The sequence below is a fragment of the Aythya ferina genome, assembly GCF_964211825.1.
Source record: "Aythya ferina genome assembly, chromosome: 3".
Classification (NCBI taxonomy): Eukaryota; Metazoa; Chordata; class Aves; order Anseriformes; family Anatidae; genus Aythya; species Aythya ferina.
Window position 1 is genome coordinate 104,091,500 of NC_140298.1, and position 24,281 is coordinate 104,115,780.

General features: G+C 42.7%; 2 protein-coding genes across 3 annotated transcripts in view; one reads left to right on the forward strand and one right to left on the reverse strand.

The window, feature by feature from the left end:
* Positions 1 to 24,281, reverse strand: part of ADAM17 (ADAM metallopeptidase domain 17) — a 235,919-nt gene that overhangs the window by 153,402 nt on the left and 58,236 nt on the right. The gene's annotated exons all lie outside the window — the stretch shown is intronic.
* The window catches only part of TAF1B (TATA-box binding protein associated factor, RNA polymerase I subunit B), a 48,168-nt gene continuing 37,191 nt past the window's right edge, over positions 13,305 to 24,281 (forward strand). The window contains exons 1-7 of one of the 2 annotated variants that reach the window (XM_084515397.1): positions 13,305 to 13,381; positions 14,164 to 14,262; positions 14,766 to 14,853; positions 16,720 to 16,817; positions 17,113 to 17,208; positions 17,780 to 17,912; positions 21,398 to 21,554. In XM_084515397.1, coding sequence (XP_084371523.1) covers positions 13,364 to 13,381; positions 14,164 to 14,262; positions 14,766 to 14,853; positions 16,720 to 16,817; positions 17,113 to 17,208; positions 17,780 to 17,912; positions 21,398 to 21,554 — 689 coding nt within the window. In that variant the 5' untranslated portion in view covers positions 13,305 to 13,363. Of the gene's footprint in view, positions 13,382 to 13,932; positions 14,061 to 14,163; positions 14,263 to 14,765; positions 14,854 to 16,719; positions 16,818 to 17,112; positions 17,209 to 17,779; positions 17,913 to 21,397; positions 21,555 to 24,281 lie in introns of those variants that run through there. The other variant, XM_084515398.1, reaches the window with a different exon arrangement.

Consider the following 24,281-nt stretch of genomic DNA (forward strand, 5'->3'; position numbering starts at 1 on the left):
ATGTAAAACTCACCCAAAATAATATCAATGAAAGCACTGTGATCAGGATAGCATGGCGTGTAAAGCCAGGGAAAAATCTAGTCATTCGAAGCATAAATTCAGAGCAAAGAGAGGGGTAGGCTTTCCACAGCAATAAATGAATCTGTGCTTTTGTGCCACGCTATTCAACTCGCTGCGACAAATCCCAGCACTGCGATGGACCGAGGAATTCCAGTCCCCTGCCATGGATTGCTTGGCCGTGGTGAGAAGCAAGGCAGGGCTCATCACAGCAAGTGCACGACACTGAGGAAATTGGAGAGCTTTAGCGAAAAGCCAGCAAATCCCACCTCCTAAATCAAGAAGGCTTTGTGGCCGTCCATCTATGCTTTCCACATGTGGTGATGCTGTGTGCGGAGCCAACGCCGCCATTCTATCCCCGGGCTGGGAGCTTAGAGGTGGCTGTAACACATCACGCACAGCTCCATGGTGCTACTGGAAGAAGAGCTTCAGCCAGCTGCCAAAAACAAAAACAGCGAGCCCCCTCTCCGAAATGTATTCCTGTATTTCATACAGAAGGGAGAGTTGACAAACAGCTGGTGAAGGCAGCGATTCATGGGATCAATGAATTAAATACCTGATCTCCAGAAGAAATGAGAATGGGGTTTGTTGAAACTGAGGCAGTCAACCTCAAGAAGTCAAAAGGTTTAAGGCAATTCTGCTCCTCGTGGGTTCAGGGAGAGTTGAGCAGAAAGGAGAAGATCCCCAGAGAAGTTCAGGAGAGAAGAGGGAACTCCCCCAAGCCTGGCTTTATCGCTTGATTTGGGATTAATCCAGGTTGGCTCCAGCAGAACAGCGTTTTCTGGCTGGGCTCCTCTGCTGCGATTTTACGAGCAGCGTATTCATAAAAGTGAATTAAGTGGGCAGCTATTTCGCCCAGGGCTCTCTGCCTGGACCATCTCAATTCCCCACCCTGCGGATTTTATTGTGTCTGGACAGGGCTGGCTGGGAGGCCGATCCGTACGGGAGACGAGGGCTGGTTTGGGGGCTCTGCCAGCCAAACGGGGGCTGGCTGCAGGACGCCGGACACGCTTCGTCCCGATGCCTGCTGGCAGCTACATTGCTCCCAGCTCCTGGGCTGATAACGGGATTATTCGATCTGCTCCAGCATTTTGCAGTTCTGGCCAGCCTTTGCTCCTCTCTCCGAGCGCTGGTTGGAAATAGGTCCTCCAAATCCCAGCTGGCAGCTATTTGGGCCAAGTTTTTTTTCACGACGAGAGCTGTGCGCAAGCTGGAAAGCATTAAAACTCCCGACACTTCCAACCTTTCAAAGCAAAACAATAAAAATAAGAAGCGGTGGAAATCCCGGACTGATGAAAACCCTGGGAAGCCGAATATATGGGAGAAGCGGATGCCTGCAGCTCCGCGTTGAAGCCGAAGATACAAAACCACATCATTTAAAGCACGCGGGGAATTCTCTCCAGTCAGCCTCCGTGGCATGACGCCAATAAGTCGATGATATGTTTAATGGGAGCCCGGTGTGACAGCGAGATGGGGATTCAAATACAGAAGGAAAAAAATAATAAAAAAGACGACAGTAGGGGATTACATTTCCATTCGTGCTGCATTAATCAATGATTAGGGTATCTACCTGCGCACCCATAGGCCCCTGAGCTATTTATACAGCAGAAAGCTGAAATAAGTGGATCCTTAGAAACCCATAACTTGAAGCCTTTATTCCCATATTCCCACAGAAAGGTCTCTGTTAAGGACAAACCGTAAGATTTTCCAGAGCTCGGATGTAAAGCTTTAAATGCACCTTCAAGAAGATTTTAAAATGCTTTTCCCAATGTAGGAAATTGTCTATGGACCATGAGCTGAACGTGGTGGTTTGGACAGTGACATCACGATGCGTAGGAATTCAGCACAATTTTATTATTTGGGCAAATGATGAATGATTTATTACAGTAGCCATTTGCTTAAGGGCTCAATTAATAAATATTTATGCAGCTGTCTCTGCTGCATGTGTTTTATCAGCAGAACTCCAGTGTCTACGAATGATGTCATTGAAAACCAACATGTATTAAACAGTCTGCTCAAGGGTACAGGAACCTGTGTAATAGAATGCCCGATATTAATGGGATTCCCTGAACTTTTACTGGGAGGCAGCCAGATGCACTTATTGGAAGTACAAGATTTTGTATATTCGGTGGTTTAACTGCCTCGCATTAAACACCAGAATTACTGTGCAAAAGCTTTGAAGAAGGCATTAGTAAGTTATGATCCCTTAGCCGTACCATTTGAGACAGCAAAGTTATGTACACTTGTTGTATTTTGGCTGTTCCATCTCCAGTTCCATGCACACAGCCATCAAGGGATGCGGATTTCCCTCTGCCATCCCTCGCAGCTCTCGGCTTTCTGTGGCGTTTCTTTGCCATTCGTCTTTGCCAGGCCAGGAGGCAAGCTGTGAGCTACGTCCCAACAACCACCCCAACGTGCAGGTGCTCTGGTCTCCAGCAGCTGTTCCCAAAGGGTTGCATAGTAAAAGTCCTGAGAGTTAAACAACCACCTCCTTCAGGTGCTTCATTGTGTTTCTGGGGTTAAAAGTCTACTGGTAAAAGTGACCAGGAGAGAGAGCAGGAGAGAAGGGCAGAGGTGGGAGGAGAAGATGACCCAGCTGGGTGTACATGTGTCACGAACAACAGCCCCCAGCCAGATCACTGTGGCCATATCTCCAACAAACTTTGGGTGCAGAACCTCACCTCCTCCTCTAGGTGTGACCAACCAGGGCAGAATGAAAGCTATAACCCCTGGAATTCAGCCGGCATTAATTTCATGATTCATTCATGGATTATTAGGGGAAAAAGTAGCAAGCATGCAATTTTCTATATCTTTTTTGCCTCAGATGAAGACCTAGGAAAAAGTGGTCTGCATTTGCTGATTTTAGAGCGATGTAGGGTCTTTATGATGCTTTTATGAGTGAGGCCAGGAGAATACATAAGCTGTGCCTTAACCCTTCCTCAAGCCCTGCTTCTTAATGCAAGATACTCACAGGACTACTCCCAGGAAAGGATGGTTAAGTGGAGAGCTGTGAGGACTGCAACTGCCTATTAAATATGCATAGAGACATTAATAGTTAATTTGGCTTCTCCCCAGACTCCTCACATACAACTTTAGTTTCCTAAATGATGAAGACTTCTGAGCAGGGAACACATCATCTGGAAGGTGCCCAGCAAACCCAGGGAGCAGCTCCGGAGCAGCTCTGGCCACTTGGATCCTCCAGCACCCATCGCCCCAGGTGCCAGCAGGTGCTAAAACCCTGGGGCACAGCTTCCCTCTCTTTTATAGCCATAACATGGCCACATGTGTGATCTCTGTGTGATCAGTGCTCTCCCTCAGCGGTTGCACCCTATCCAAAGGGAGATGGAAACACAAGGACGGAGGGTTCAGACTCCTTGGCAGTGGTTTTGTTTCCCGATGCGCTGTTACGGAGCTGCTCAGCCATGTCCTGTGTGGGTGGCAGCAACCTCTGTGCCTCTGCCAGCACCTCTTTTGAAGTAAAGGGTCACATAAGACTCTTTTCTGTTGTTGTCAACCCGTGCTTCAAAGTTGTTTCAGGCTGGCTTTGTGCATGGATTATCCAAACAGGTTTCATTACAGCGTCTTGAAAGGACCTTCCTGCAGGTTTAGGAAAACACCGAGCTAACTAATGAACAGCACGCTGCTTTTTCTCATGGGGTTGTGAATGAACAAGGGGGGGAGCAGACAGATTGTCACTTCAGATGTTAATTCTGCTACAGGTTCATCTATTCACCTTCTTCCATTTGCCAGGCAGAGGAATGCACTCAGCCACAGCAGAGAGGCAAATACAGGTGCTTTCTCACCACCTCGCCAGAGTGTGAGATACGCTAGGCACTCGGAGTAGATGATCCTTGAAGGTCCCTTTCAACTGAGCTATTCTAGTCTAAATGCCAGGGCCTATCATCCTGAACACTGCAAACTCATGCACCAGGCCCTAAGCACCAGGTAACCAGCCCGGTTCCGTTGGGGAAGAAATTGTGGGTTTAGATCTGCCTCGTGATATTTCAAAGTCCTTGTCCTTCTGGGTCCGTATGGGAGAACTGTGGTGTCCCCCAGATTCCTGCTCTCTAGTCTTTGAGTTTTTACCCGACATCTGTTTCCCTTCCATTTTGTCCTCCTCTGTGCACCCGTCCTGCCCCACGTGTACTCCTCTGCCTGCGCTGGGTCTCGGCGTAACTTCAGAGTGGGGAAAATACCCTGGGTTCCTCGTTCCACCTTCCTGGGCTGGGCAGGTTGGACATTTTGGCAGGTAGCAGTGTATATGCTTTTCAGCTTCTTGGTCTGACGATTATTTCAGCATGGATTTTAAAAGGAAGCATGTTGCACAGCAGTTTTCCTCAAGCTTTTCTCATCATTTCCATTTTTCAGTATCAGGAAATTAATGATGAGGGGAAAAACCATTCCCTTGCCACCACCCTCCAATTCATTTATTCCAACCTCCACGTATCTACCTCTGCCTTATCTCGCCTTTCCCCACTTCCCTGCCTCGTGAGACGGAAATGCTGATCAGATGGGTTTACCCATCTGGATTGAGCTTTGTAGGGCTTCTCCCACTTCAGAGACCAGCTCTAGTCCCAGCAAAACACGATGAGCTGCAGGGAAAAAGAACTAACCAACCAACAAACGTTGGCAAGGCTGCAAAACGCAGTGTGTCTGTAGGAGGAATATATTCTCAGGCTGGGGAAATAGTGAATTTTCACAACATTGAGGCAGGTAATCTGGAGGAGGCTGGAATTTTCTTCCGAGCACTCCCTAGTACAAACAAACAGCGCTGAGAAAACAAACTTGTTTAGGTGAGAGAGGGCTGAATTAAACAGCGGTACCCATTTGTGGTCACCTAAAGCTGCTTCCATGCAGATCCCTTATCTTTGTTTACTCTTCTAAATTGCCTAAATGGTGTGAGCAATGCTGGGGATGGGTGGGGGCTGTTTATGCCTTTGTTTGGGATTGCTTGCCCTTGTCATACAGACATGGATAAGATGAAAATAAGATTCCTGGCCTGGATTAAAGATCTTCTTTTTCTTCCTTACCAGTGCTTGTGAAGGATACTTAGGGCACATTAGGATTCTACAATCAGTAGGATTAATTAATTAAATTCCCTTCACTACCTTGTATACCACTTCACCACCCTGAATATACTCTTGAATTAACATGTAGCATCTTACTTGCATGGCTAAAATGAAAAAAAAAAAAAAGGAGTAAAGCTTGTGAAGGCACCAGTGATTTGGGCACGTGGCCTCTTTACCACATATTATATTCATGAGAAACAAAGCATCTATTTGCTGACCATTAAAAAAAAAATCCCAGGGTCTGTAAGAAAATCCAGTACTCAGAAGTTTTTCTTGCAATAGGAGTAGAAAAGAAGGGGAAATAAATAACAAAGGCACAACAGGAAAAGAAATCCTTGATGCAATAGCAGGCTATCGCTCCAGAAGGATGTGCTGTGGGATTACGCACTGATCTGAGTAAGGGATCTGGTGGTGCACAGATCGACAGATCCATCGGTGAGTGGTGACAGGGCTGCTTCGGTTTCCCAAGGGTGAGCTAAGGCTGAACACATTCATCTGTGGTAATTGCTGCAGTACACACACACACACACGCCTAGCCCGAGCCTGTGGCCAAGAGGGCACGATCCAAACCCCACCAAATGATTTTCCACTGTCCTTGCTGGGCTTTGGATGGGATCTTGAAGTTTGTACTTCATTAAGCAACCAGTTTTATATTTAAAATGAGGCTAACAACCAGTGCAGGATCACAATGAATACTTTTAATGGCATTAAAAGGCCACCAGGTGGGCAATTTTCAATCACAATTAAACCACCATCCTCAAGTAGAAACTGTGCTGTTTAATAAATTAAGTCTTAAGATGAAATGTGTCAGTAAACTGAAAAAAAAAAAATAAAGCATGTCTCATCCCTAGTTTTCCTCTTCCCACCCTCATTGCACAAAATCTCTTAAAAATTCATTTTAGTGTTTCTCTTCTGATTATAACACTAGATCCTCAAGGAGCCTCGGTTACATCTCGGCCCTGGTCAGAGCCTTTCTGCACCTTGTTGCCCCTGTTGTGTAACTGGCACCTGAACCAAAGCCGTGCAGTTTTTTGGCACTGCAGGAGCAATGCCTTCCCCTGCTACCTGCCCATGTATTACAATAATAAATTGTTTTAAGGATATTATGCAGGGAGAAGGGAAGGAGGAACCAGCACGGCTCTGTGCCCTTGCCATGGTGGTGTATTTAAAACCATCCCCATCCCAAATACCCCAGTGTAGAGGAACTCAAATATACTGACATGTTCTGTCCAACCTGTCTAGGTCCCACGGCACGCTGTAATTTAAAGGCTTAATCAAGCTACAAATAGTGATGGTGATCTTTTCTTTCTTCAGGAAGAAAAAAGGATGGTGAGAAAAGGAGGGCAAAATCCATAGGGGAATGAGGTTGTAAGTCAGAGCAAACCTATGCCTCTATTTTACTCTGCTTTCATTTTTATTACTATAATAGCAATCATAACTGCTTTTTATAGCCCTCCTCTTAAAAAATCATCCATTAATTGCATAGGTTCCTAGAAACTGTATTGCATTTTTCAATTGAATGTTTGCTTCTTTTTTTTTTTTTTCTTGAATGTTGTAGTTAGAACAAAAGGATAGGTTTTTAAACTCTCATTTTAAAACTGCAACCCTGCGTAAGTGCTTAGAGTAAAAAAATATTATAAAGGTTGTGTGCTGAGGGTAGGGAATAGAAAATGGATTTTTTTTTCCTTAATTGTAAGGAAAACTTACTTTTCCAGGACTGTGTCTAGTCACCTTGAACATGCCTGTCAGTGCTGAAGAGCTCTGCATCCCGGGGCAGGTGATCCTACCGGTTCTCCCAGATTCCCCTGAACCCCACCATATTTTCCTTTTGGCAGAAGCAACTTGGGAAGTCCAGCTTTGAGTCCTGAACCTGGAAAAGTTCCGAAAATAGAGGTTTGCATTCTGCTCGATTTTATTTTTTCTGTCGTTCACCTCCATGTACTCTAATGTAGAATACTCTATTATTTATTTATTTTTTTTGAACAAACCTTGGAAACCCGCTCCCAGTGCTCTGTGAGCCCATGCCTGATGGCCTCTTGGAAGCACGATGAAATGAAGTACCACAGGAAAAGATGCAGGGATTTCTTGAGATTTCCAGTGGTTGAAACCATGGTAGAAGTTGTGTGTTCCTTGTTCTGTGTCTTTTACAGATTTTCTCCTAAGACCACATGCCATCTTACATGATTACCCTTAAATTAATGGAGGAAAAATAAATTAATATGAAGTGACCATTAAGGATATCAATAGATATCAATAGATATCCATAATGATATCAATAGATATCAATAGATATCAATAGATATCAATAGATATATCCTGTTTGCCACAACAATGTTTGAAAAAGAGGGAAGACTGAACTCTGGTAACCATAGAGGATATATTGGGTTTGTTTGTTAAGACTCGTCCTAAAAAGAAGGATGTCTCAGGATGCTTTCACACGCTGCTTGCTTTGAAGCATGTTTTGCGATATTAATGATTGTTTGGTTATCAAGGACTTTGAATGCGGTATCTCTTTTGAAATGCAATTTAACGTAGAGCTTCACTAGCGTGTAACTAATTAAAAAAGCTTCTGAAGCTGAGACGCAGCTCACTGGAAGGTGTGTAAAAGCATGTATGGCTGCTCAGCATTGAAGTCCTGTGTCATGATTCAATAAGCAGGCTGATTACCAGCTGATTACCAGCACACCCACTTACATCAGCAGTGGCTTCTCTGGCTCCTAGACAAGGACTCTAGTGTCACAGTTCCTTCTTTTTCATGTGAGTTTCCGAAATATTTAAGGTCTGCCCCTTGGAGGGATTTTAAAATTTCTGATAAATAAAATAGATTTTTAAGACGTCAGCTAATGACGCTGTGAAATTGCTGCTACATTAAGATACTGAAAAAACACCTCATTTTTTTTTTTTTTTACAGAACTGTATGCTGGTATCCACACATTGGTATTGCACACATATAATTGGGGCTCTTCGTGAGAAATGATGGGTGAGAAAAGGTAAAAGAATTGCTTTATAGCCCCTACTGCAACCTCTGTTTGTTTGCTTGTTTGTCTGTATTTTAACAGGGCCAAGACTACACTTTACTTCTCTGCAGGAGCAATGACCAGAGAATGATTTTATTTATGGATTACGCCCATCAGTGCTCCCATCTTTGCCATATGTTATGGCATGTGGGGCAGCTTTAGGGCCCTGGCAGCCGTACTTCTTGATGTTAATGGAGGAATAGTGGAGAAAATAAGCCTGTGACAGAAATCTATAGAGAATGATTCCAAAACTTATCAGCATTTTTGAGGACTTAACTAATTACATGGTGAAAAACGCCCTGTGAACAACAACAATCACTCCCCCTCCACCCAGGCTTTGCAGAATATAATGAACGTGTTAATTTTCTTCCCTGCTTCTGCCACTTTCTGCATTTCCCTCTTATCTTACGTTCCTGCATCCCACTGCCCACCGTGTGCTCCTTTGCTGCAGTTGTAATCAGCAGAGGAGCTGTGTGCTGCACTGTGCAGGTACTGAATATGCACAGCCATGCGCACGCTTACTTAATTGGCAACCTCCAGCATCCTGTGGGATTTGAATTCCTTTCCAGGAGCAGCTGTTCCCAGCAGTACTTTTTGGAGCCCCTTCGTGAATCCTGGCTCCACAAGGTGGCTCTCGATTCCTTTGAAAATACCACTGCATTTGAGGATTAAATGCATCTGAGAATGATCTTCAGGGCTCGATGGATGCACAAGGCTGTTGTGGAAACCAAGATCCCCTTTAGTATGCTGCGTATTTTTCTCTCTAGGAAAAAAAGAAATAAATAAAAGGCTAGAAACTACACAAAATCTGACACAATCAAAGTAATATAACTGGATGGTAGAGGTTAGCAGTTTAATAAACCTGGAGAAGGAGAGAATAAAGGCATTATACATGCCTGCAATGCGCAGTGGGACATTCAAACACACACTGCCCGCTCTGTTCCTCTGTGGCTGCTAAGATCACTTTCTTTCCTGGAAGTGACCTTCTCCTGCTGTGTAGCCCTGTAGAATGAGATGAGCACAGTCACCAAATCCTGAGGGTGTAATCTCTGCTGGTAGGGACAGAGAGAAAGCAGCTTGGTGCTCCTCAGGAAGAGAACCTGCTGGTGAAGGCCAGCTCCCACAACAAGGTCTTTACTTGCCTCCAGCATCCCCAGGCAGCCAGCTAGATCTCTGCCCACAAGTTAACGTGGTTTCAGACCACATGAGGAGTTTGAACCTAAAGGGTTTTGCCCCCTAGAGCAGCTCATCTGAACACGAGGTCCCTCTCTGAGGTCTGTGCCTCCAACACAAACGGTTTGATGATCACAGATAATCAGCAGCTCTCCGTGTTGTGCAGCCACAGGTGAAACTGGAGTGAGCCTGTGGCGCTGCAACGCGCCCGTGTGAGATGGGCTGGGCCGCAGCACATGTGCAAAGCAGAAGGTGATGGTGCAAACCCCATGCTCGGTGCATGACTTGCTATGTCTGCCCTCCCTCCTGGCTGCTGCTTTCACCAGTCAAAAATTCAGCTTTATGCTGCTCACATCCTAAGAATGGCACAAGAAAACCTGAGTAAACTTTGGAGAAAAAAAAGATGCATGCTTTCTGTTTTTTTTCAGATGTTCAAGGTCATATGTGCAAGTTCACTAGGGCCAGAAATGCATGTTAAAAAATAAAAACCTGAGAGCTGAAGCTGGACAATAAACACTAAATATCACGAGGCAATGCTGGGCTTGTCCAAGCTGTAACATTAAATTCATTCTTCTTGTTGCTTCCCTCAAAGCTCCACGTGGCTCAGTCCCTCCCTGGCTGTCCTCCCCTGCCAAGCTGCCTGCAAACCCTGTGCTCCATCAGCATTTCCCTCTTTGTTCATTCCTGTTTTCGCTTCTCACACAACTTTCTCTCCACAGCTTTGTCTCCATTGCACTTTTGCTTGGCACAGCTTTTCCCTTTCTGTGCTGTGGTCTCTTTTAGAGATCAGTTAGAGTAAATCCAGCTGGTTCAGATAAAAGCATCTCCGTCTTGTTTCCCTAATTTGTCTCTGAACACAAGTTGTGCCATGGAGAGACTTTCCTTTTTGGAAGGTGCAGAAATCAAATTGTGGGTGCTAATAACTAGGTATATTTGCTATAAACTAGAACCTGGTAGATCTGCCCTCTGTTCATCTTCACAGTCTTTAGAGCAGCTGAGGTTGCATTTCTGCTCCTACTCTTTGTAGTAGGTGTCTGACAATGGGTAAAGTTTATATTGGACTCTTGGGAGAAACTCTGTTGCAGAAGTTCTTATCCTGGAGCCAGTACAATTTCGTGAGCAATATCCTGAAGGATAGGCCAAAGGACACGTCTTCCACTTCGAGATGTAATTTTTGCGTTTTCACATGTGGAAAGTCTGCAGTCAAGAGACAGAAATGTGATATCAGCAGTGGAAGCCGGTTCATTAAAAATTCAAATCAATGGAAACAACAGGACATATTATTTATCTGAGCCTTGAATCAATCTGACTACTATGCATAATGATCTTAATTAGAAAAGTGAGCTGAAGCAGGAAGACAGTCTGTCTCCTGGCTTTGAAATTATCATACCCCTATCAGTATGCTTGGGTAACTTGTAATTAGGGACAAAGGTTACACATCATTTTATATGCTGAAAAACCGGTTTTAAGCATGTCATTTCAAAAAAAATTTAAGAAATAGATAGAAGACTTGCTACCCCTGTTATGCCTTGACTTTTTGCTACCAGATTACCAGTCTGCGCAAGTTAGTTGATGGTCTTAGGAAATACTAATAGAAACTTTGCAGTTATTTAGAGCCTAGATATGAATAGATAACTACGACCACCAATATTACTTTTGTACAACTTTCCTTACAAAGTTTGGTAGCTTTTCATATCTTTACTTCACCTGTAGAGTAAGTGTTTGTCCATTACACTGTTATGCCCAGAACTACACTAATATTGGTCCCCACGCAGTCCACCACACTTTCCTTCTTTTCTTCTTTATCTTCAGCTGCTGCCCCTGGAGATGAAATGTTCTTATTTTGAACAATTGGCAGAGTCCTGTGACTATGCTTCCTCTAATATTTTTTTTTGACCAGCTGTAATTAGAAAACAGAAGTCCTACCTCTGAGGTCCTGCCTTCTGAAAGCATCAAGGCAGTCACTTCCATGTTTAATTTAAACAAGTTCTTCAATTGAGTTAAATCCACTGATTTAATGGCCCGTGGCCCGCTCACAGCATCATCAGACACTAGCACAGCCCTTAGCAGGAGCGATGCCTGTTGTATCGCAATATAGCTGCTCTGAAGATTTTCAAGATAGCTTTTCATCTTAGAAATTCATTACAAGAAGATCCAACGCATGAAATGGCCTGGCTTTCCCAGAACTGCATTTTCACAAACAAAAAAACATGGAAATTAAAATCACAAGTAGGATCTGTTTCATCAGAATATTAGCTCCGTTTCTGTGAGGCTGACAATCACCTCTTTACCATGTCAGGAATTATATGCATAATTCCTTTTAATGGGTGTTACAAATGTTCATCCCACACTGAAAAAAAGATCACAGTTGGTATGAGTAATAACTTTTTGTCTTGAACATAAACAGTTCCCCTCTAGCTCTGTACATCTCCTCCAACATCAATGTAACCACAGCTGTCAAGGGAGCCTCACCTCTTTCTATGTATATTTTAGCTTTAATTTTTTCCCATGCTTTCACTTAAAGGATTTTTTTTTTTTTTAAAGGGGCATAAACCTGTTCTCCAATTTTGTGGGCAAATTCATTGCAATAACAGATCTCAGTGTGTTTAGACATCTGTAAACATTATTATTAGCGTACCAGAAATTAGAGACCTACATCAAGATCTGGGGGTTTGGTGGTGGTTCTTTTTTTTTTTTTTTTTTTTTTTTTTTTTTTAAATGAAGGTGAATTTCAGATCATCTTTTCCCTCATTCAAGGATCCCCAAGCGCTTTACATAGTTAAATGAGTTCTTCTGGTCTCCTTTTGTAAAGGCAGTAATAGTCTCCTTCAACAGCTTCGGCAGGGCCTCCGGGGGACATGGTGCATGTACACGGGCAGGAGGATTTGAGGACACTCAGTGAAGAGGCACTGTGGTGGCCTGGGGGTAGAGGAGCTTGTGTCTCCACTGGAAGTGCACCATGTTCCCTCGAAGGTGAAGACTCCCTATCTCTTAATTGAAGCCCCCATGTCCCCTGAGGTGAAGCATCCACACATATCACCTCAGTGAAGCGTGCCATGTCCCCTTGAAGGTGAAGTCCCCATGTCACCTCAGTGAAGCACCCTATGAAGGACCCTATGTCCCCTTGGAGGTGAAGCCTCCACTCCCCTTCTGAGGTGAAGTACTCATACATATCACCTCAGTCAAGCACCCTGTGTCCCTTCAGAGCTGAAGCCTCCATGTCCCCTAAGTGAAACACCCCATGTCCCCTCTGAGGTGAAGCCCCCGTGTGCCCTCTGAGGTGAAGCATCCATGCGTATCACCTCAGTAAGAGTGCTATGTCCTCTTGGAGGTGAAGTCCCCACGTCACCTCAGTGAAGCGCATTATGTCCCCTTGGAGGTGAAGCCTCCATCCTCCTCTGAGGTGAAGCAACTGTACATATCACCTCAGTGAAGCACCCTGTGTCCCCTCAGAGGTGAAGCCTCCATGTCCCCTCAGGAGGTGATGCACCCATACATGGCACCTCAGTGAAGCATGCCATGTCTCCTCGGAGGTGAAGCCTCCATGTCCCTTAAGTGAAGCACCCTGTGTCCCCACAGAGGTGAAGCCTCCTTGTCCCTTCAGGGGTGAAGCATCCATGCACATCACCTCAGCGAGGCACCCCGTGTCCCCACAGCGATGGCACATCCACATCCCCTCAGCGGGGACCCCCCCATGTCCCCTCAGTGTCCTTCTCTCCCCCCGGGGACCCTGTGTGCCCCTCGGCGAGCCCTTCCATCACCCCCTCGCAGCCCTCACCCCATCCCGCTGCGGGATGGCGGCGGGACAGGACACCGGGCACTGGGGCAGGCGGGAGGGCTGCAGACAGCCGCCACCAGCCGTGCCCAACACCACGGTGCCACGGCAGGGGCCACAACCCCGAAACAGCCCCACAGGAGGCTCCCGGCCGAGCAGCGGGGCCGGAACGCAAGCAGCGGGGCTGGCGTTTCCGAGCCGGGCCGCGGCGGGGCGGCTCAGTGCGGTTGCCATGGTGGGAGCCCCGGGGCGGCTCCGCGGCGGCTGCCGGCATGGACGAGGAGGAGGCGGTGCGGCTCCGGGAGCCGCGGGGGCGGCTGCTGCGCCCGGGGATGGCGGCGCTTCCCCGCCGGCCCCTCGGGGGCTGCGGGCGGCGGGGGAGGGCGGAGGCGCCGCGGGGATGGGGGCGGCGGGCGAGGGCCGGGCAGGGTCCCCTCAGCCCCATTGGGGTCCTTTCAGCCCCATGAGGGTCCCCTCAGCCCCTTTAGGCTCCCCTCAGCCCCAGCAGACCCCCCTCAGGGAGCTGCCCGGCCCCAGCACACGCATGTGGGGCTACCGCAGCCCTGCTGTTTCCCCCCCTTTTCTGAGGGTTTCCCTCTGTTCTGCTTCTCCACCCATTTTCCCTTCTCCCCCCATTTTCCCTTCTCCCCCAGTTTCTCTGAGGTGTAACCCTTCCCCCTGAGCCCAGCTCTCCGCCCAGTCGTGCACGCTTTCCTCCACATGGTTCTTCACGTTGCTGCAAGCTTAGTTTTACTTTCGCCTCTCAGTGTCTGCTTTCTGTCTTATTTTACTCCCTTTTCATTTCATGCAGGTGTTTTTTGCTTGTTTTTCATGCCATGCCCAGTGTGGTGTGAACTATTATCCCCCTTATACTAAAATTCACAAAGTATCTTGCCACCTTCTTGTTCAGTTATCTGCAGCTAACAGCAAATATTACTTGTTATCTCCACAAGCTAAGATAAAGGGCACGTGTTTACTTGTCCATAAATAATTTCCAAAGCTCTGCAGTAGCCTAGTAATAGCGTTACTTGTTGTATTTGGATGCATGTGAAACTATTTTTTTTTCTTTTAGAGAGATTTCAACGAACGCTGCGTGCAGTGTTCAGAAGTAAACTGGGGCCTTACTGACGGAGGCAGGTTTTATTGCAGAACTTGCCACAATGTTACTGAGGTAAAAACCAAAGCTATTGACCTTCAAATAGGTTTATTTTGGTTGTTTTGTTTGTTTATTTGATTGTTTTATGTAAGAAAATGTTTGTTTGTCTGTTTTTCTCCTTGACATTAGAAGTTGAAGGCATTATCATGATTCTTCCTTTTTAATGCTTGAGTTAACACTGTTGCAAACAATTCTGTTCTTTCAAGTCATAAAGTCTAAAACAAGCCAGTGTTGGACATGGTGCTGCTGTAGCCGTAGTGCTGGTACAATGTCTGGATGCCTTTAAAGTATTGCTTGGTTATTGCTGCACTTCAGTTCAGTGCTGGTGTAGGCAAACTGATGCACATCACCTCTGTCCAGAATAGTCATTCTCTATTTTTGGTATTTCTGAATGAAAAGTGTCTGTCTCTTTTTAGTTTAGGAAAATTGAACCAATTCCTTCATTTTATTTTATAGTGGAGCAATTGACGCAAGTTAGGCCTGGCTTTTTCTTGCTAACATCCATTACTGTTTTGCAGAGATCTAGAGACGTTGTAAACACTGAAGTTACTTGTAATGCAAGAATACAGACAATCTCCAAAGGCTCAAGAAATCGAGGAAAAAGTGGTATGTATGTGCTTCTCTCTGTGTTCTGCTTAAGAATTACTGTACTGGGTCAGTTCAGTCAAGGTTCACCTAACACATTGTCTTTGACAGTGGCCAAAAGTAGATAGCTAGAAAAGACCAAGAGCAGAAACATAATACATGCCCCAAATGCTGTCAAAACCTTCAGCAGCCCCAGCTTCAGTGGCACAGGTGCCTCTGTGAAGCTGGTGGTGGATTTTTTGCGTTGAGCAGAGCTGTGTATTACTTACCAACACTTTGATTTGTGCAAGGCAATACTCACTGAAGATACCTATGGCATTCATTCAGATGTGGTGATCCCTTTGGTTCTTCCTTGTATGACTATCACAAAAGAGAAAAGTCGTCTCTCTTTGTAAGAGAGGTGTGACAGTGCTCTGACTTAAAGAATGTTAGTTCAGCTTGCGTTGAAGGTACTTGGCCCTGTGATCTACACAGAAACCGATGTGGATGAGACTTCATACAGTTAAATACCTAGAGTAAGGTAGTGCAGCGTTACATCTTCCATCCTAAATCACTTCTACACTTCTAATTTCATGGCTGAGAAGTACACTAGTCATTACATATGGTGATATGCTCTGTGTGTTACGGTGAGGCTGCTGCTGGAGCTATGAACTCACGCTGTGATGGCTGGGTAGTTGTGTTACTGTTGTGGTCACTTTCAAAGAGCAAAAATGCATTTCAATGCTGACTGAAGTGTGGGGTTATTTTTATCTCTGATGGGCTAACCTATCTTCACTGTACTGTGGTGGCAGTAGATTACTGTGTTACGTTGAAAAGAACAATTGTGGGAAAGTGAAGGGAGGAGTGAAAAAGGGAGCAACCTTAACATCTCCACCTGTCTCTATCCTTTATTGCTCCTAAAGTCTGATTTGTGTACTATTCTGAGCTTTTTACTTTTCCTTTTGGGGTTGTCATTAGCAATCCCCCGTAATTAAGAAATAAATCCTTACCTATGTAGAGTCCCTTCTGCAAGTGCAGTTATGTTACACTACGGCAGCTTATTTTCCTACGTTTGTAGGAGCAACTGGATCTCTGGTTACCAGATAAAGCTAATATCATAAAAGCAGGGTAGAAATTTTTGGCAGATAACTTCTAAGATGGTGAGAGGCAAGGTGCGATTGGAAGGAACAAAACTGAAGAACAGGTGTGAAGGGAATGCAGAGGAAATTAGGAAATGCGGACAAATTTTTGAAGGCCAAAAGCATGTAAGAGGGACTAGCAAATGTGGAGAGGTGAGGGTGAAAAGTAAATATCGTGGTGTCTGAGGAAATAGTGAATAGTTTGGAACAGGCCCTCTCCTTTCAAAATTAACCTTTTGCTGCGATGTGCTAGAAGCGTTGAATGTCTGAGAACCTTTCATTTAAGATTGTAAGATTCAGTGAGAGACAACGGTAAAGAACAGGGTGATACTGTTTTTTTTCCCTGACTTACCACTGCAACATAATGTATTCAAGTTTTCTCTGCTGGGAATGGGAAAGAAAAGATTGTATTTAATTTTTTTTAATGATAGGTTCTCAGCTATTTTAAAACTGGTCACTTGACAACTCTCCACTCGATTTCAAATGCCGTATTAGAAATTATTGTGAAACACATTATTGCTGGGAAATGTGCAGAGAAAGCACTTGTTCAGTAATGTTCCTTCTTTTTTAAGACTGAATAAATGGAAGTTAATGGAATATTCAGTGTAGCTGGTCTTTGCTCTTGGATCTGAAGTTACTTAATGGAAACATGTCTCTGTCCTGTCCTGGAATGAAATATTAAGTGGAAATAAGTGTGCATACGTTGGTTTTTTTTTGTTGTTTGTTTGTTTATAAAGGAAATAAAAAGCTTTTTCGTTTTTTAAATTAGAGGAAGGCTGGGAATGGTACGTTTGTGAAGGCTTTCAGCTGATACTCAAGAAACAAGCTGAAGCTCTGGAAGCACTAGGAGTGTGTCCACAAATGAAGGTATGTAAAGATCAGCCTAAGTTCTCCACAGTATGAGTGTGCAACCAGAGGTGTTATTTAAAAATACTGTAATTTTGCAAGTGACTCAAATAACCCCCCTTTTAAAGAACTACTGAGTGCATGTAAACAAACTTAATTTTCCTGGTAATTTTAAAACATGATTTATAAATTGGAGGTAATGAAGTCAGAGCTGGAATATAATTCAGATTCCTGAATTAGCAATTATGCTCTGTTCTCTCAGAAATTAATGGTTTTCTAAACTTTGCACTAATCACTGTCCATTTTCACTTACCAGGATGAAATTCTGTGCAATTTTTGGAGGCGTTACCTCCAGAAGAGCCAACAAGCGTATTGCGACAGACCAGCTAGTGAAGCTGTCAAGGCATTATCAGTAAGTGAAAAGCTCAGATCCCATGAGATGTGGAATATTTTTTTAAAGAGCAGCAATATAAACCTTTGTTTAAGCTACATATCTAGCTCACATTAATCTCATGAAGAATATCTTCTAAATGGGGTACCACATGTCTGTTTTTTCCTTCCATTTCAAGAAACAAATACTTCTGAATATGTGAAGTTGCTTATTTAAACATAGTTTTTTTGTCTTGGCATACATTGCATGTAGATAGAGCAGAGATTATAATAAAAAATACATTATTCCAAAGTTACTTATCTCATCAAACTTTATAAATCACCTACTTTCTGGTTATTGTAGCAGACTGGAACGTAATGGGATCACTAGAAATCTTTTTTCTTTTTTTTTTTTTTGTCTTGAGAAATATTTAAAAAATATTTTTGTAGGCTTTCCTTACACACTGGTGATTCACAAAGCAAATTAAATCCAAACTGTTCACATTTTAACTTCATTTACTGTAGATCTTGCATCTGTTATTGCTTTATTTTGTTTACTCAGATTGAAACAGTAACTAATAGTAGATAATACTGAGACTTATTTACAAAAACAGGTGTGTGATAGCAGTACAGACATGGATAGTGAACCAGACAGACCTAGCCTCCTTCACTTGTTGTCTCTCTCTGAAAGCGATGGAGATCTACAGACAGATTGCAGCTTTGCCTCCTCAAGTGGCAAGGTCTCAGGTAGGAGCAATGACCTGAAGTATCTGGAAACTGTTTTAACTGTTTTTGTAGAGTTGTACATACATCTTACATGTAGTTGTGTAGAACGAATTGGAAGAACTTATTGACGTGTCATTAGAAAGTGCAGTTTTCAGTCCTATTTGCCTCTACTGTACTTCATATTCTACCAGAAACAGAAGACTTTTTATTATTTAATTTTATTTCCCCTTCCTACAAGGAGATGGAAGTTGAGCAGGGCCTGGAAATGCAGGAGGAAGGTATTTTATAACCAGATTGCTCCACGTGTCCTGTTTGCAAGGGGGAAAAAAAGTGCTATTAATCTGCAAAGCTAGATGTTCACAAACATTGTGGTGCTAAAGAATAAGCACTCAAGCTAACAGCACAGCTGTCAGTCACAACTTCCAAGTTAAAAAATAGGAGTTGGTTCTCATTTCTTTTTCTTCTGGATATTATGGTGGTTGTTTTTTCTGTGTGTGTGTTTTTATTTATTGTTTTGTTTTGTTTTTCCCTATGTCCTTATTTACCTTTCTTATATTTTTCCTTCTTGTTTTTGGTATTTCTGTATTTTTTGTCCCTGCATTCTGTTTATTGCTTTCCCTCAAGCCTCCTTTATCAAAATTCTTCTTGTAACATTGCTTCAGTTTCTTCTTTCTGCTCACAAATCAACTTAAAAGCATTTACATTTGAATGAACATGAACATTTGAATTAAAATGTTATAGAAAATTGGAGCCTTCGGTGCTGTGCAAGTGTAATGCCAGACAGTGCTGCAATGTCTGCTACTGGAAATACATTACAAGGCATATTTGAAAAGTTTTGCTTGCACTCTAAACTTCTGATTCTTTGCCTTTTTTTTGCTTTATTCTTTGCTTACATTTTCCTTCTTTGTCTGTTTCAATGTTTATTCTTCCCATGTTACATTGTCGTGGTCCTCTCTCCGTCCTATTGCTGTTCTTCTGTGGTATTGCCTGCCTACCCTCAGAAGAATGCAATCTTGTTCTTTCACATTTTTCTCTTTTTCATAAAGCCCAGAAATGATAGAATGAGAAACTTGATCTGCAGCAATTAGAAATGTTGAGAAACTTTAAAACTTCTGAGTAGAGGTAGAGGTGGGGAAAAATGGTGCAAAAAATGGTGACAATTTTTTTCCAATGTAGTGCAAACACTTTTCATCATATTGCACTAAACCGAGAAGATTTTTAGGTAAAGAATCTGTGTGTTCATACACATTGCAGATCCTGAGTGTTAAACACATGCATGTTGTGTGAATAGGAAAGAATTCAGTGAAGTACTCCATTTAATTTTCTTCCCTTTTTTGTCTCTAGAGAAACTTGTTTCTTCCTTGCTACTTGTGTCTCTTATTATTTAGAATAATTTATAGAATAATTTAGAATAATATTTTAGTTTTAGAATCGTTACATAGCCTAAAGATAGGCCACAATTTAACATGTTGTTCTTGGTTGATTGAGATTGAATTCACCTGTAAGTAGCCATACCTGTTCCACTAAAAGCACTTGAAGCGGATAAGAGCTTAGTGGCACTAAAAGCACATTTTGGAGAAATAAAACCTTCATAGAAATTGTTTGTATATTGAAATTTAACACGAGAAATACCAGATGTAATGTAGTCGACCAGAAATTATTAGGAAAATTCATAGGTTTCCCCTCCTGTGCTGTTTTTATTGCTACAGATTCAACACTCTCTTTATTTCCTAAGAAGCTTCTCCAACATTCAAGTGTTTTTTTGTATTTTTTTTTAATTTTATTTTTTTGTTATTTTTGTGTAGGGATAATAGCAAATTCCACCGAGTAGAGCGCTGAGATATTGCTAGGGAAGCCTATTAAACCCTTAAATTATTAGCTGCATGTAATTGTGTGCTGTCATGCCTTGCATAAGCTGCAAGAAATAAAAGGAAATTGTGTGCCATCATTAAGGCCACAAATATAATGAGGATTATTCTAAATTGAGTTGAATGTGAAATTAATAATGAAGCTTCAGTCACAAAGCTGCCTTAAAGCACATGCGTCCACGTAAAAGGTGAACCTGTTGACTAAAAGGATTAGCTGCTGCTCCTGCCTTTATTCTCCAGCGCACGTATGCACAGCAGACATCTCAGGATCCTCTCACTACACCATTTCTTTGCACGAGGAGCGTGCGTGAGCTGGCTCTTTTAACTTCTTGCTGCCTCCCTGCTACTCCCGACAGTGTTTTAGGAGCCGGTAGGTGGCATCAAAGCCTAATTCTGGCTCAGAAATGCAAGATTTGCAGTTTTCCTCTGTGGCAGTGGGCTCCACACCTGTACTCGCTGACCACTGACACCTCACAGACCTGGCTGTCGCCCACCAGCGTAACCACGGAGCTACCAAATCCTCTGAAGTTTTAAATTTTATTTTTTTTTCAGGCTGCTTGCTGTGGCCCTGCAGCTCCCAGCTGGCGAGCTGGGGATCCAGCCTTCGCTGTTCCTGCCCGAACAGGCGAACAGCGTGTGGGAAAGCAGTGGGGAAAGCCTCCACAGAGGCTGGTGTTTTACGTTGGTGTGCTTTAAATACAAAACATTTTCATTTGTGCCGGCTGCTTCATGATGAAGCTTTTCTTTTTCTCTTCCTCCTTCCCTGAACTCCAAGGTTTCACTGCCGAAAAGGTTTCCAACACATAAGTCACTCCCCTAAATTAAATTTCTCGTTGCTTCTTCTCATTTTTTAATGATTCATCTCAGTAAGGATGTAGGGAGGTGTTGCTTGCTTTGTAGCAGGTTTTTTGTTTGTTTGTTTTAACCCTCTTTACCGTTTGATGCATTTGTGTTCTAAAGCTGGTTTTCTTCATTTAATTTAGTTGTTGGTTTTTTTTTAAATAATACCTACATTTCCACAGCTAGAGAACATGTGGCAGATGGATACGCACCATAACTTAAGTAAAGTCTCTGCAGTGTAGACTCACTGTACCGCAAGTCACAACTAACTTTACCTTTTAAACTTTCAGGTGCTGAAGTTTAAAACTCTTTAAATCCCCACCTCCAAGGTATTGATTTAAGCACAGAGAATTTGCCCTCGTTTCCCCACTGCTCCCTTATCTATCAAAGGGAAAATAGTATTCCCAGCTCATGGTAGTTGTATGTCGTGTAGGAGTTAACAGCTTCCTCGAGCTCTCCAAGTTTAAGTGCAGCTCCCACTGAATGGTCTGGTTTTGAGTGAGGTTTGTCTGAATATGATCCAATGTCTTCATAAATTGCTATTTCACTTGATTAAACAGGTTGTCCTCTCACATTATGGTAGATGAATAAATTACTTAAGCTGTTTATTAGCGAAAATACCTAAACTACCAAGCTGCTGCAAAGTAAAGATTTGAAAATGTGACTAGTTGCTGAACCATGGTCTTTGAATGCTCCTTAATCCTGTGTTCTGTACACCAAGATTGTGTGTATGTCATATTAATTACTCATTTTTTTCCTTTTTTTTTTTTTTTTTTTTTAATTAAACATAAACCAAAGAATGTACCTCCGTGTGCTCTGGATCGGTAGATGGTAGACTGTATTTAATGAAGAATCAAAAGGAGACACTGAGGATGTCGATGCCAATGACCCTTTCGTTCTGTTACATGGCATTGCTCTGGCTGAGAGAACCGATGACATTATCTGATCTCTTAAGGTATGAACAGTCTCCAGTGAAATATTTGTTATAAATGTCTTATAAATAATATATATTTTTTTAATTAGAGCTTTACTGTTGCTCTGTTGGTTGCTTGCTCAGTAACAGTGAGAAGTCTCCTACGTGTAGTTTCCTTATCTTTTATCCGATGTAATTTGTGAAGCTGCTTAATGAGAACACTCCTCCATCGCTTGCAGTGAATCTCAAAAACCTGTAAGGGTTTGGTGCTCAAGAAGCTCTCTATCCTTCTCCTCTGAAATTTCTTAAGATTCCTTGGAGGTGTGTATGGTCACGTTTTTGCTATTTTTGCTGTTGTCAGCATGCCAGAAAATGAGTAGCTGTTCCCCAGGACTTACGTCAGTGTCATCCTACAAACAATGCCAGCAGTATACAGCGATCTGGAAGGCAGCTAGGCAGCTTCACGCACGGGAGTGGGGACGCAGAAATTAATATAAGAAGCCCTTCTTTGCCGTCGTATCTTTTTATCTGTAATCATCAGAGTTCGTAATAATAGAGCTGTTAATGTAGTAGATGTAAAATGTTCTAACAGCAGGGTTTGGTGCTAAATATGGGGATCATCAGGCTACTGCTGACAATGCAACTCCCTTCTACCCCCTACAACATGGATATGAACACGCTCCTTATTTTCGGAAGGAACAAAAATTAATTTGTCAAGTTTGTTTTGGTTGTTGTTGTTAGTGATAAGTACTTTAAATCAGGCCTAACTAGCTTGCATTCAGGACTTCTTGGGGTTGCCTTGGAAGACCTTTTTGTGTGCAGACACTCCTTTTTAACAAGTGTTGAAATGGTGGATATTTCTAAAAAGATGGGGAATTTTTTTTTTTTATGTTTTAATCAAAACTTAAAGAGCAGAAAGATCAAGTAACTGTAAGTGGGCAATCCGAGGTGCACTGGAAGAAAGAAAAGGAGAAACCGATTCAAGATTCATTCAAAATGGCAGGTTTCAGTTCTTTAATTTTGCTTTTTCAAATCTATAACCTGTAGGTTAAAAGACAAGGTCACATATATGGTACACATAACTAGTATTGGTGCTGGAAGTCTGATTGACTTATCCCAGAGCCTTATCTTCCATAATGGCTTTTCCCCTCTGTACTGCTGACCCTCCTACCACTTTTCTAGCTTTGTACAAGCTTTCTAAGAACAATGGGCATTGAAGAACACTCTTCTCTGAGTATTTTTTAGAAAGGAGATGTTTCAGTGTCTTGAGTGCAAAATGAGTTAAGCTAAATTATTTCGATGTTAAACAATGTTTAATCCTCTGATTTAACTTTAGGGGGTGGCCGTTGCCTTCATCAGTGATAATCACACAAACTTGTGTGTTTGCATAGCTAGGTATGCTGTTGCATAAAAGATGCTTGTAAAATGTTCAGCAAAATGCCACGGTGTTCAGAATTCGCACTGCAATACAGAAGTAAATACTGAGTAGATTAAGAAATAGTAGAAATCAAAAGTAGCTTTCAATACACAATTTATTACTGACTAGTATTTCCCTAAGGACATTTTGCAGGAGTCAGAACTACCCTGGCCTACTCTGTGTTTTTTATCAGTGATTAGAAAATGAATATAAAAATCCGGTCTGATAATGCACGTATATGGCAAAACTCCAAGTAGTAAATAACAGTTACTAGGATGGAGCAAACGTTGCACAGTAATAAAGAATTATTGCTTAGCACATCCTGTTGGGAGAGAGAAATCAAATATCTGTTTTTGGGTCTGTTCTTTTTACCTTGGAAACTGTTTCTGGAAAGCATCTGGGGTCATACTGGGCAAATACATCCTCACACGTTCCTGTCTTAGTATGATACTGTCTTTTTTTTCTTTTTTCTTTCATTCCTTTGTTTTAAAAAGTGAAAAAAGGAAGGAAAAAAAGGGCAGAACTTGGCTGGAGTGTTGATTACATATTAGTGGTGCATTGTTGTGTTTGGCACTTCAAAAGCTGGGGACTGCAGGAGGGAGCCAAGCAACTGGTGCAGAACCTGGAGAAACATCCTATGCACTGAGATCCTTCAGAGCTCAGCACAAATGCCCAAAAGGTTTTAGAGAAAACATGTAAGCAGCAAAAAAGCTGGAAAAGGAGAGATAAAATCAGGTATTAAATACAGCAGAGAGACGTCATCAGAAATTAATAATTGGAAATTGAAATAAGAAGATTTGAAAGAGAACGCATCATTTAATTTAGGTACAATGTATGGGTTTAATATTCTCGTAAGTGCATGAATCTAGTGGGCAATGACTTTAAATGCACTGAACATACAACTGAGTTAAATGCAAAAAGTGATGCTTGAAAGAATGCCATTTGTATTGCAAAGTTTTACAATGATACGATACTCCTATAAGGCTGTAATTACATTATCATGCTTCCCTCCCTACCCTTAAGGCCTTTGCCTTTCACGAGTTTGATGAAGAAGGGGAAAGAAGGCTAAACTGCAAGAACTACCATAAGGCTCCTCTTTTCTCCCTTCTGAATATTTAAGTTGAAAAAATGAGACAAAAATGAGACATCTTTGCATGCAGCAGGATACGCAGATCAAAATAGCAGCAGAGCAGAGATGAAAACCACGCAGAGAAAAAACATGAAAGATTCAGCACTGCCTTTTAAATCTTTATAGGCAAATTGTGTTGTTTAAACCACCTGAATTACAGCAGTGCTTAAAAGTTCTGCCTCGTTTCGTCCTCAGTTTGGTTTTCTCCCCACCTTGAAGTCAG